At 50.3% G+C, this 12735-nt stretch overlaps 1 protein-coding gene across 2 annotated transcripts in view; it reads right to left on the reverse strand.

The window, feature by feature from the left end:
* Window positions 1-12735, reverse strand: part of LOC144178848 (solute carrier family 2, facilitated glucose transporter member 8-like) — a 41102-nt gene that overhangs the window by 16082 nt on the left and 12285 nt on the right. Inside the window, exon 1 of one of the 2 annotated variants that reach the window (XM_077706983.1) lies at window positions 175-409. The exons of the other annotated variant lie outside the window; for it this stretch is intronic. Coding sequence (XP_077563109.1) covers window positions 175-316 — 142 coding nt within the window. The 5' untranslated portion in view covers window positions 317-409. Of the gene's footprint in view, window positions 1-174; window positions 410-12735 lie in introns of those variants that run through there. 2 annotated transcript variants of the gene reach the window in all.

Consider the following 12735-nt stretch of genomic DNA (forward strand, 5'->3'; position numbering starts at 1 on the left):
CAACTGAAACTCATACACACACACGCACACAGTCAAACACACGCACAAACACACACGAACTCCAAACCACACACATAACTTCAGAAACATGCGATAATACAGGGAACTGGAGCATAAATCCCAACTACTGTGCCCCCTTATAGAGTCTATAGTAGGATCGGAACGATGCCAAACTTTGTCCGGTGATCATCGCAGCGGGGTAATCCGTGCCGTAGGAGAAGTCGTCCAGAGGTGGCTTCAAATCCACGGTCGGTACGAGGAGTGATCTACTTTTTTCGCAGTCGTGCACCAATTCGTCTAAGTAAAGGGTCTTCATCACGGCTAGCCGACGACGCTATTACGCGCCTTTCTCGCGACGGGATGTTTTAACGGGCAGACGACCAGCCCCGCACCTGCCAACGCAGTGACGACGCTCGACACTGACGCACGGGCCCCATGCTGTTTCCACGAGGCCGGCGCACGCGGCTGGCGAGGAGGCCGACGAGCGGAGGCGAGAGATGAAGTGATCGAGCGGGAAAGCAAGCAGGGAAGAGGCGGGGGAAAGACAATGGGAAGAGGCAGAGAGGATCGGGAGCGAAAATTGTCGCAGTGGGAGCGTTCGCGAGGAGAGCGGTTTGAGAGAGGGTGGCGGAAATAGGAGAGAGAGAGAGAGAGAGAGAGCGGGGACTTGGACTGAGCTCCTTGCGTAAACGCCGACGAGGGGCGTTTGCTCTCGCCCCGCCGCATTTCTTTGCTTCCTCCAAGCGCCTTCCGTTCTTTCTCGCGGGTCTAACCGCTGTTGGTGACGCGAATCTGCTTGCGCAACTCCTGCCCGAGCAGCTCATCTTTCCAGCGTGCTTCTCGGGAAGGAGAATGGGTTCTGGCGGGGCGCTGGAACGCGTGAACAGCTCTACCTAGTGTGAAAGAAAGATGCGCGCGCGCGCCGTGGTCGCTAAGCGAAAAGCGAAGAGGGCGGTGGCCTCGAGGGTCGATGTTTCCCTCGGCGTGTATACGGCGTTCGCGTTTCTCGCCCTCGGTCCCGCACTCTTTCATTGACCGTGAGCGCTCGCGGGGTTTTTTGACCCGGGCCGACAGTGTGTGTGTGTGTGTGTGTGTGTGTGTGTGTGTGTGTGTGTGTGTGTGTGTGTGTGTGTGTGTGTGTGTGTGTGTGTGTGTGTGTGTGTGTGTGTGTGTGTGTGTGTGTGTGTGTGTGTGTGTGTGTGTGTGTGTGACAAGGCTGTGCGCCGTGTTACGGGCTTTCCTTTCCGTTTTAATTCCTGCGCTAGTTTTGTAGCACGGCATTGCTGAGGTGGATTTTTTAATGTTCGTAAATTGTAGGCACGGTTTCACGGAATCATAGAATGTATATTTTTTGACACAATGCAGCTTCAGATTGATTCAGACACCGCAGTGGTGGCTCGTACACAAATTGATTACCGGCCTCATTTAGTTTCATTAGTTCATGATCATCGTTAGTTCATGAGCTTCTTACCCAATGGCTTGATCGTCAAAACACGTGTCCTCTGGCTTGCACGGTGAGGACGTGCTGAAGTTACAAGATTAGAAAAAAAACTGCGCATCAAAGACCACTGCAAAAGGGGCAGCTCTTGTCTTTGATACGCAGTCTTTCCTACTCTTGAAATGCAGTTCCAACTACCCGAACAGCACGCTGTACGCGCTGAAAAATCTATAAAACTGGTCACAGACTTATTCATAGCGTAACGTTTCGGCCCTACGAAATTGGGATTAGCTCTAATACCTTCAACAATGTCGCAGTGTTCTCCTTGTGGTCACGTAGAGAGATTCTAATGCATAACGCTAATTACTGGCGCACGCATGCTCACAAAAACGTGAGGGTGCATTCATTTTTGCTGCATAACTGCAGTAACTGCATAGAAAGTGATGGCACGTCTATTAATCAACACAAAAATACACTTCCCCCTCCATGCAGTTATCATATTAGGGAGGAACGGGTGACACATTACTCACCGCACATCTTATGGATAGAGATGACAATCTGGCCCCTTAAGAAGGACAATTGTGTATCGTAAGGCTGTATTGTCTTGTCAACCGCCGCGTCTCTCACAGACGCCCAATCGCACCTTCGTTCTTTTTCAGTGTTGCTGAGGAGCGAGATCACGACCACTGCCTCTTATCACTCCTCTCATCACTGCGCCCATGCTCGCTGGTGTGGGGACATTTTTAAGAGCTCATTTTAACTGCAGAATACTTTAGGGGCCCGGCTTGTCGTCGTCATAGCTCGTCTCTCTCTCTCTCTCTCTCTCTCTCTCTCTCTCTCTCTCTCTCTCCGCGGTCACTCTATTTAGCCACCAGCTTCGAAAAGATACTCGCTTGTACCTCGCTTCAGCTTTCCCGCCAAAAGCTAAGAGGATACTAGAACAATAGGTATATATAGGCAGAACCGCCCGAAACTCCTGGAACCGCTGGCACTTGTCATACATGTCCCCATTATTTAGTGCAAAGAAAACTGCGGGCACATTTGTGGCAAAATATGTATAATTAACCGGCACTTCACGCGTCCGTTTAGTTAGGGATGCTCATTAGATTGGTTTTTACGACAGTAAGCGAAAAAAAGTGGTCGTCGAAAAAAAAAACAAAAAAACGACGCGTTCAAAATGGCACAGAAAGGCGCCAGCACGTGCGAGATGAAAGAAAGCACAAAAAAGAACAGAACTCACGCTCTTGCTGTTCCAGGCAGAACAAGAAACAAAAGATAAAGAAAAGGATGAGAGTTGTCCCACAGAAAAGCGCGCGAGCTCTGCGAAGGCGGCAAAATTGAATTGCATTGAACAAACCTCTGCTCAGTTTATCAAGAGAGGAGTGAGACAGAGAGGAGAGGAGCATGAAGGGTGGTAGCAACCCTTAGGCACGGGGTGGGCACTACGCATCGCCACCACATTACCGGGGGTCCGTAGCAAAAGGTCCACTCCACCCCATGCCATCTACCAAGAGGTGGCCGCCCTGCTGCAGGACGATGCTGCCGGACATCTTCAGGTGTACACGGGTGGCTCCGTGCAACATTCGACGGGCAGAGCCGGAGCCCCCTGCACGGCCCTGGAACTTGGCACCAGGCAGGGGTGCAGCCTGCCCTTAACGGCCTCATCCACCCGCGCAGAGCAGGCTGGTCTCCACTTGGCCGTGAATCTTCTTCTAGAGCAGGGCACCCAGGTCCGGGCGGCCATCATCCTGACTGACTCCCGGTCTGCCCTCCTCCGTCTGCGAGCTGCCGACCAGCCATGCAGCTCCAGCGGCTACGTAGAGCGGTCGCTGGCGGCCAAACTTCATGCGGTGGAGGCCCAGGGGTCAGTGAGTGTGAGGGGGAAAGAGGTTCCCAGCCTGCACCACATATGTATCGCAGGGTGTCCACTGTGACTTCACTGGCTACAATCGCACTTGGGTATCATGGGCAACGAGGAAGCAGACGCCCTGGCCAAGGGTGTGGCTCGCCAGGTAGGGGTCTTAGCCTCCCAGAATGTGGTGTCATTCGACGCTGCAAGGACTATCCTGGCCCGGATGGTGGAGGCCCTGCATCCAGATGCCCGAGTGGTCAGTGGTTGGGCCCCACGGGTCCTGCCCGGACGCATCAGCAGAGACGCCCGGTCACTCCTGCTTCTCCTGCGGCTTAATTGCTGCAACGTGGGAAACCGCCTGCACCACCAGGGCCGCCGGGCTTCCCCCACCTGCGCCGAGTTCCTAGAAACAGAGACGCTGGAGCACTTCTGTGCTCTGGCTGCCAGCATGACACCGCGAGGGAGGAACTCCGGGACGTCCTCCAGCGACTCGGTGCACCAAGCCACAAGCTGGAAGACTTCATGTTCACAACGGGCCCGGACGCCTCCCGACGGGAGGTCTTCCAGCACCTCCTCGACTTCCTTGTTGTGACAGGACTAGTGCATCATTTGTAGCCGTCGAGACTTGGACGAGACAAACACGACATTGACTGTCCCCCACTCAACTCCTTCTTCCCTCTCTCTCTCCCTTCCTATCCTTTGAATCCCTCCCCGTCGCTGGACTGGGTTGGATGAGGGCGAACTCCCCGTAAAGTTCAGCAATATCCCCAGTTCTTTTCTCTTCCCTACTTTCTTAATAAATCACCACTACCACCACCAAAGATTGGAGAACGGAGCCACAGCCCGTATGGCGAATCACTGCTCTGCACTTCCGACAGCGTTCACGTTCAGTGGAACTGCTTTAATATTTCCCAGACATACATTGACCGCTAGACGTGGGACTTGGCCGTTTTGGGTCCTTCGGGTAAAAATCAGGCTGCATGGGCTCCTAAAGCTCTTTTGGTGTTCCTGCTCAGCACGGGTCTTTTTGCGATGTTCTATGCAAGTGACTGATGAGAAATTAGCCAGGTTCGTCTTTCATCTTCTCACCTTTTCTTGTTTTTGTCCTCATTCGGCGTAGCAAGTCATGCGCTACGGCTCGGCTAACATCACCGGCACAATTAAACCCATTCTCTCTCTGGGACATACCGAGGAGGTGGATAAACATCTTTATTGTGCAACAAATTTGTATGGCGTCTTCAGGAGGTGGAATCCCCAGTCCAGGACACCATATGCTTTGCCAGCCGTTAAAGCCCGATTCACCAGTCAAAGCCTGTCGGACAGGCATGAGCTGGACAGGGTGCGCCTCCAGAGCTCGGGAGAGTGTTAAGGATTCGGTTTGGGGAGAGGGTGGGAGGGGCATCCACCAACAATGTGGAACAGAGTGCCGTCCGTTCCACAAAAGGGGCAGCTAGGGGATGTAATTTGAGCGAAGCAGTGGCAGGCTCTTTTAGGGCGGGGAAAGGTGTTCGTTTGCAAGGCACGTTATTGGTGTGCCCGCTCAGTAGATAGGTGTCGGTGCGGTGCCCATGGACGAAGGCTGCGTCCGGTCAGGCGTAGGTGGTGGGTCATTTCTGCGTATGTCTGCAGGGTAGTAAATCTCTCCGAGGCGGCGATTTCTTCGCTGCTCGTTCGGCGTGTCATTTCTCGCGTGAGGTCGTGCGCCGTCTCGTTCCATTTCACTCCCAGATGGGCTGGAGTCCATATAATCTGGATCTGTCGCTGCCGGGGGTCGCGGAGTAGCATTGCGCGGGCCGCAGCGTCAACCGTTCCGGCCTGGACATGCCGGCAGGCCTGTTGGCTGTCCGTCACTACAGTAGTAGCCTTGGCAGGGGAGATGGGAAGGGCGACTGCCACCTCTTCAGCTTCAGCTGGTGAGATTGTTTTGACAGAGACTGAAGATATACTCAAGAACGTGGCATAAATGAAGCTGATAACAAGCTGACCCATCAGCGAACTCCAGCACAGTTTTTATTATTTTTCGTTTCCGCCTAATTGGTCATTTATGCCTTTTCTGCACGCTATCTCGAGAGGGATGAAGTTTTAATGGAGAAACTTCGGGCCGGACGTCAACACGTACGGACGGGCATGCTTGCTTGCTGAAGCCAGGCATACACCACATTCCGTGACAGAAATATCCAGCGTCGTATTGTATGACGACGCCATTAAAATATTCTTAGTGCTGTTTGCGCATACGAACAGCGCTCTTGCACGCTGTCGTGTGTGTTGGTATGCAGGCGAACGCATGCATAGGCCGGTAACATTCTCCCGTACCCTGGTTCGGATCCTCGCGCCTTTTCCGCTTCATTCGATTACTTTATTATCATTTTTTGCGAAACCGCGCCGCAGCGCAAAGTTGGCTCACTTGCATTGCCCGCGTGTGCCTGCTTCCGTTTGCCGGTGGCATCAACAGCTGCTGTTTAGATTTTGAGGCTGTCAGGGTCAACACCGTCCCGATTAGCAGGCCTGCGCGCGGTATGATAGCGCGTAACGCTAGCAGGGCAGTTCAGCACTTTCCGTCGGTCCCTGTTTCTGACAAGTACCGTTACTTTAGTGACCAAAAGGAACTGTACAGTCTGCCTTGTAGCGAGACTTTTGTGATTCTGCCCGCTAGCCTAGTAATCGGGACGGTATTGGTAGGGTACGACCAAGGAGGTTAAAAATATTGCAGCCGCCACCAAGGCCGCATGTAAAGCAGCGCTCACAGACCACCTGCGTGTCGGCGAGAGCTTGTAACGCTGAAATGTTCCCCTTTTAGGCTTTGTCTGCGTTTGCCTAAAGCAGGAACCTCAGTTATGCAGTCGAACTAGGCTCCGGTACGAGCGCATCGCTTTGTTATGTATCCCTATTTGGAGAAAGAAAACAGCGTACAGAAGCGTGGGTAAGAGGTGGGAAGAGGAGGGGAAGGCAGATACAGCGTGGCGTTCGTCTTGTTCCTACCCTCGTCGACGTTTTTGCGCGCTGGTTTCTCCAAATATGAATAGGTATCAATTTCGCCCAACCAGCCATTTTGATATGCAATGTGTGGAATATTCTTTAACAGTTTTTTTTAAGCAGCAAAATATCCGACCATCTTAAATCTCACAATTTGTATCGCGCTAATGCACGTAATCCAGCTTGGAGCGATTCGTAGCAAACACAAAGAACAATGCACGCACACATACACACGCTCAAAAGGTGCGCAGCATAGGTTAGGCCTGGTTGTATACCATCTTTTCTGAGCATAAGTACATGTAAATCTTTATATACAACCTACCGATAAATTGCTTGAGTGCTTCAGTCACGTATATACCGACTCCGAAACGTACTCTGCCTGTGCTCAATTGATGGGAAGTTTCCGGTTTCGACACTGTACAGAAGGGCATAATCAAGGTATCGTGCGTAAACAACTCGCACGCGATCCTTTTTGTTTTTCTTGTCACTCAATGCATATTCGTTTTTTTGTAGAAACCAGCCCGCAGAGGCGTGGACGGGGGGAGTGGTAGGGCGGAAACAATAACGAAATTTTCGAAAAGGGAGCGCCGTGTTTGTCTTCCCGATCTCCTCGTCCAGGTTTCTCTGGGTTGGATTTTACAAAAATTAGAAGCATTATTTTGACAGTTCTTACCATTGTTGCGTTATATAATGAGCGCATAGCATCCCCACCGCGGCTGCCGTTCAGCCCTATTATAAAAACAAGAATAAGAAGCTTCGTCAGATCCACGTCACTGTATTTTTAACCTACAGCAACAATGACAAACTGGACGAGTTATCACGACTTTTACAGGTGATCGCACAACTGCTTTGAATTTCACCGCAAGCCAATTTAAGTCACTGACGGGAGTCGGGACTGCACTACGATCATCATCATCACCACCACAATAATAATAATCATCATCATCATCGTCATCACCGCCACCACCACCACCACCAGCCTATCTGCGCCCACTGCAAGGCAAAGGCTTCTCCCATTAGTGCCCTCCCAAATTTCCACCTGCTCCTGCCCTCCGTCACTTGTGGTTAGACTAACAGGGATTACGTAGGGAGCGTTCAAAAACGCTTCTAAAAATAGCATTGTGCGTTTTATCGCGCTTAGATGGGCACAAAACAGTGTGCAAAGATCTGAGATATCACAAAAAGGTCTGGTGTAGACAGAGAGAAACGGCTTTCTCTATGTACGTGCCCGAGAGATAAGGAAAAGCATCGGTGGATTCGTGAGTTTACGTGCATAGTAAACCCTCGTAATAGTGACCATACCTGCTTTTAACGATTTATGGCTTATAACGGAGTCATTTTCCTGTCTCCAGGGCTTCATAATAACGAGGGTTTGCTGTGATTTGTAATTTGTACGTCGGGTACGAACGCTTTAAGCGAGAATCTTTTGTGCTCATTGCACATCAGCTTGAAAGAGCTACAGGCCATCGTGTGGCTGCACAGAATGTTATGGCGTGATTGCGAACGTTATTGCGCTTTGAAGGGGGGCTGATGGAAATGGTTCCATAGAGTTCTCATTGCTTTGACGCCTGGCAGCCCTATTCACTATTCAGCAGGAAGCGACATTCGGGAATTTTTTTCTGGGCATCATATACGTCATGCATAGTTGGCTTCGCTTTTACCGCGTTCTTCTTGACAGTTATCACTTTAATCTCTTCGAAGTAGGCGAACTGTCACTTTTGCGAGGACGAAAGATTGTGGAGATTGGAATTTAGAAGTGGGCGCAAGAAAGACAGAACAACATTTTGAAAGAAGCACTTCAGAGCCCTTCAAAGTTTGGACACACAGAAGGAGCCTGATTTCGAGCACTGGGCTTGTTTGAACAGGCTTTCCACTGTTTGTGGGGTACATATGGTGTAGGAGGGTCCCGTACTAGCGCACGCCCCCACTGGGCCGGTGCTCTCACAATCCTGCACCATAAAGTTCGAAATGAAAGATGTTTATTTTCTCTCTCTTCACCGTTTGTTGGCCCGGTTGAATTGCTGCTGAGAAGTTAGATATAGATCCCTGCTTTTATCTATTGCACGTACGAGCAAAACCAATATGATCTCGCGCTGTTGCACAGAGGCATTGCTAGGATTGGATTGGATTGGAAAAACATTTATTGTGCCTGCGGTTGAAGTCCAAGTTAGGACTTCAGACTTGGCCAGTGTCGTCCTCGCTGTCGCCACCAGGGTTAGAGGCCCCCCGCCCGTTACCGGGCTGTGAAGTCTCCTGCCTGGCCAACGCCACGATGACCCGCTGGACGGCCTCGAGTTGGAGGTCTTGGTTGCCAGATCGCTTAGCCTCTTCAAAGGCGGGTGGAAGCCTTACCAACTTCGCCTAGCAATGCGTCTATCGGCTCGCCAGACGCATTGCTAGGCGAAGTTGGTAGTGTACAAACCAAAAATTATCGCCAACACTCCAATGGAACACACTCTTGTCAGGGATTGTCCAAGAACCAAGTGGGACCTTCTGGAACCAACTTCTGGAGCCTTCTGGAGCAAAGTCGGAAGCCAGATCCGTAATTATACCGTCCATCCATCCATCCATCCATCCATCCATCCATCCATCCATCCATCCATCCATCCATCCATCCATCCATCCATCCATCAATCAATCAATCAATCAATCAATCAATCAATCAATCAATCAATCAATCAATCAATCAATCGATCAATCAATCCTATCTGTGAATTGGACGTCGGTTCTCGCTTTAATATAGTAAGCTCAGCCTTATTGCTTCATGCCCGTTGAATCAAACCCCTGAGGTGGGTTCCTGGTTTTTGTGTTATCGCGCTGACGTCTCATTTCTCCCATGGGTACATTCGCATGATTGCTGCCGCTTTCTTCGAACCGCTCCTGTCATCATCCACGCGGAGTGTAATTCGAGTGAAGCGCTTGCGTCAATGCAAGGCGATGACGACGGTGCGCGACCGCCGTGTTTATTGTTCGCGGTCATGCGTCCCGGTGTATAGCGTCAGCACTGTTTTCTTCAAAGTCGGTTTCGAGCTCTCTTCACGACCGCTGCTCTCTCCGTCAGAATTTCATCACGTGTGCACTGAGGCTCGTCAACACAGCGCAGGTAGTTCGGTCTCAGAAGGTGGCGCGCATTGCGTAGCGATCACTCAAACTCGAGCCGCCGCCGCACGTGGCCGTCAATGTCTGCGCTCAGTTTCACTTGGAGCAGCAAGAGCCCAACACCGTCCAGATTAGCAGGCCTGCGCACCGAATGGTAAACGTCAAGATTGTAGGCCGGTTCCGCACTTCTGGTTGGTAGCCGAGTTTTATAGCTGCTCTTATTTTAGGCAGCGATCAACATAATCGGGCAACGTTCCTGCTTGCGTGACATTTACATTTTGTGTGGAGGCCTGTTAGTCACGACGGTGGTGGGCCGCTGCGCTGCGAGTTCACTCACAGCCAGACAGACAGGACAAGGTCATAGGTATCGCACGGAAGAAAAAGTAACACCATTCTCCTGCCGGGCACAATGATTAATTAGCGAAGCTGTTGAGAGGCTTTTAAGCGGACAATGGAACGCGACTGAGTTTAGCTTGTACATTGTTTTATTGTAAAACTACTTTATGATCGCTATAAAGCGGGATAATATTTGTGTATTGAGTGTTGGGTTGACGTTGGATATCAAGGTGAGGTCAACAAGGTTTCATTTCATAAGAATGTTACACTGCGGGGCTGTTTGAAAGGTCTTCGGCTCAGTGGCTAAGGCGTTGCGCTGCTGAGCACGAGGTCGCGGGTTCGATTCCCGGCCGCGGCGGCCGCTTTTCTGATGGAGGCGAAAAGCAAAAACGCCCGTGTGTACGAGATTTCGGCGCACGATAAAGATCCCCAGGTGGTCAAAATTAATCCGGAGCCCTCCACTACGGCGCGCCCCATCGCCTGCGTTGCGTCGGCGCGTTAAAAACCATCAATCAATCAATCAATCAATCAATCAATCAATCAATCAATCAATCAATCAATCAATCAATCAATCAATCAATCAATCAATCAATCAATCAATCAATCAATCAATCAAAGGTCTTCGGGCAGTGACGGCCGCATCCTGTCATTGTCTTCATTCTGAGATAAGCAGCGGAAAATGAACCTTAAACGACCTTTATGCACGTGAAGAAGGAACTAGAACACTGCTCGCCTGGATATCAGAAACTGGGGCGCGGTGCGATAGGCACGGAATAGCAGAGGTGAGCGGAACGTACGCATTCACTGATTCTATGCTTGTAGATTTACAAGGTGCCTTGGGTTCACATGCTGTTTGGTGATGGATTAAGGTCCCATAGTTCTTTGATTACACCGCACCAATGCCAAAAGCGCGTAACGCGTACATACAAACACCCAGCAGAACCTCAATAATTGCTGAGAACGAGAACAAAAGTGCGTCGACCAACTCTATGGTTGCGCCGTTTGTCTGCGAAGGAAATACCTTCGGTATACGACGCACGTAGCTTGTACGGGCTATGCCGGTAGCGTAGCGCGCACGACCCTCGCACACGTTGCGGGACGACAATGACCGGGACACTCATTTGGCGGCCGCAAATTGAGCCGCACAACAAGGACAACCCTCGTAGCGGAATAGCCGTGGGAACGATCGGCCGACGTCATAATTGTCCGTCGACTCGCAACCATTTCATAACTGGGTTGCGGTCGCCTGTCAAAGAGGCGCGTTGGCAGCTCCGGCTCAAACCAGTTCGGAGGGACGTGCGAACAGCAATCTGTAGCCCTTCCACAGTCACTGCTATGACTACGGATCGTGTTCCGCGACCACGCCAGAGAAACGGGAGCTCCGCTATATACGCTCGCTGAGAGTGCGCGGGTGCTCTCAACTTCGTCCGTGTGCTTGCGAGGGAGTAGGTTATGCGCCTATCGGAGGAGGAATGCTGCGACAGCTCTTATTCATTCTTTTTTTCCCTTTTCAGTGGCGCTAGGCGACACACTCGATGCCCGCTTAAAAGAAGATGCAACAATCGCCACGCCGGCACGGCCAGTGAGACCCAGATATGAGACGCATGTGCTGGCGGGGTCAAGCGAGCGGTTCGCGAGAGTCTGCTGTATCAGCAGACTTTTCAAGAATAACACGCAACATTAATCGCTTGCTTGATGGGCCCGAAAGACACTCGAAGCTGCTGGGACGTTCCTGGAAACAAAAACTTCTCACGTGTGCCTGTGTTTTGTGAAGCGACTCGCTTTATTTTTTGCTGTTGTGTTTTAACTCTTGGCTTTCCTTCGTCCTCTCCGAAGCTGGCGAATGACGTAACGCGAGGGTGTTACCCCGGACTATCCTTCGCTCGTCAGATGTCCCTGAAAACATCGCATGACGCTTCGCTCATACGATAAGCCCGAAAGCACCCTTTGACCCTTTGAAGTCTTTGGGCAGTGCCGACCACAATTTGTAGCTAAAACATTATTTCCTTTAACTGAATGCTCTTGCTAAATGCCTGACGTCTACGCAACCAATCTGACTGTTAAAGCATTTGATAACTCATTTGCGGGTATACGTCGATGCTGTATAGATAATTTAGCCTTCATTATGTCATAAGTTACTTTTAAGGAGCGTGATACAGACAGCAAAACAGTCGGCGAATCAAACTTGTGATGCGTTTTGGTTTGTGTAAGGTATTGAGATCTCATGTAGCACGCAGATTCAGCAGAACTCGTGGTAGCGTATCAAGTACAAACTCGCGCTATGCCCGAGTTGTGGCGCGAACTCTAAGTCAGATGCCGAAAATTCATTTTCGTAGTCAGAAAAAAAAAATACTATAGAAATTGAGAAAATATACTTTCTGGAATCACTTTTGAACAACTTAAGGGCAGTTTTAGCTTGCCCAATGTTTGTCTGTGTTTTTGTCGTGCTCATTCCGCACCGAAGCTATTCGATTTTGATTCAAATTTCGTTTGAAACGTCGTCGTCGTCGTCGTCGTCGTCGTCGTCGTCGTCGTCGTCGTCGTCGTCGTCATCATCATCATCATCATCATCATCATCATCATCATCACCATCGTCATCTTTTATTTACTCTTAAGAGCCCCTCTCGGGGTATTGACGGCGCCCTGGACTAAGGGTGCTCAGGAAAATAAAGTTTACTTCCTTCCTTCTCGGGGTAGTACTAAAGGGGCGGAAATTTGAACTATCAAAGTACAAATGGCAATGAAAATGCAATTCAGGGCTACAGTTTTTGAATTACCAAAACTTACAGGTAGCAACAAACAACAAAAAGGACACACAGCACGTGAAAAGAAATGGCTAGCAGTCAATTCGCAATCCAATAAATACAGGCGGCAGCGGACAAACAACGAAAAAAGAAAAACAGCGATTAAGAGTCAAGTGTGGGTAGCAATAAATCTCTAAATTTAAAAGCAACTTGTTTACTGAGAATAGCATCCGTCAATTTCGGCTCCACTCTTGAATGGCTGTAGGCAGAAATGAGTTGTTAAAAGCGTTAAA

The sequence above is a fragment of the Haemaphysalis longicornis genome, unplaced genomic scaffold (genome assembly GCF_048455015.1).
Source record: "Haemaphysalis longicornis isolate Haplotype H1 unplaced genomic scaffold, Haemaphysalis longicornis Haplotype H1 scaffold_4, whole genome shotgun sequence".
NCBI classification, from domain to species: domain Eukaryota; kingdom Metazoa; phylum Arthropoda; class Arachnida; order Ixodida; family Ixodidae; genus Haemaphysalis; species Haemaphysalis longicornis.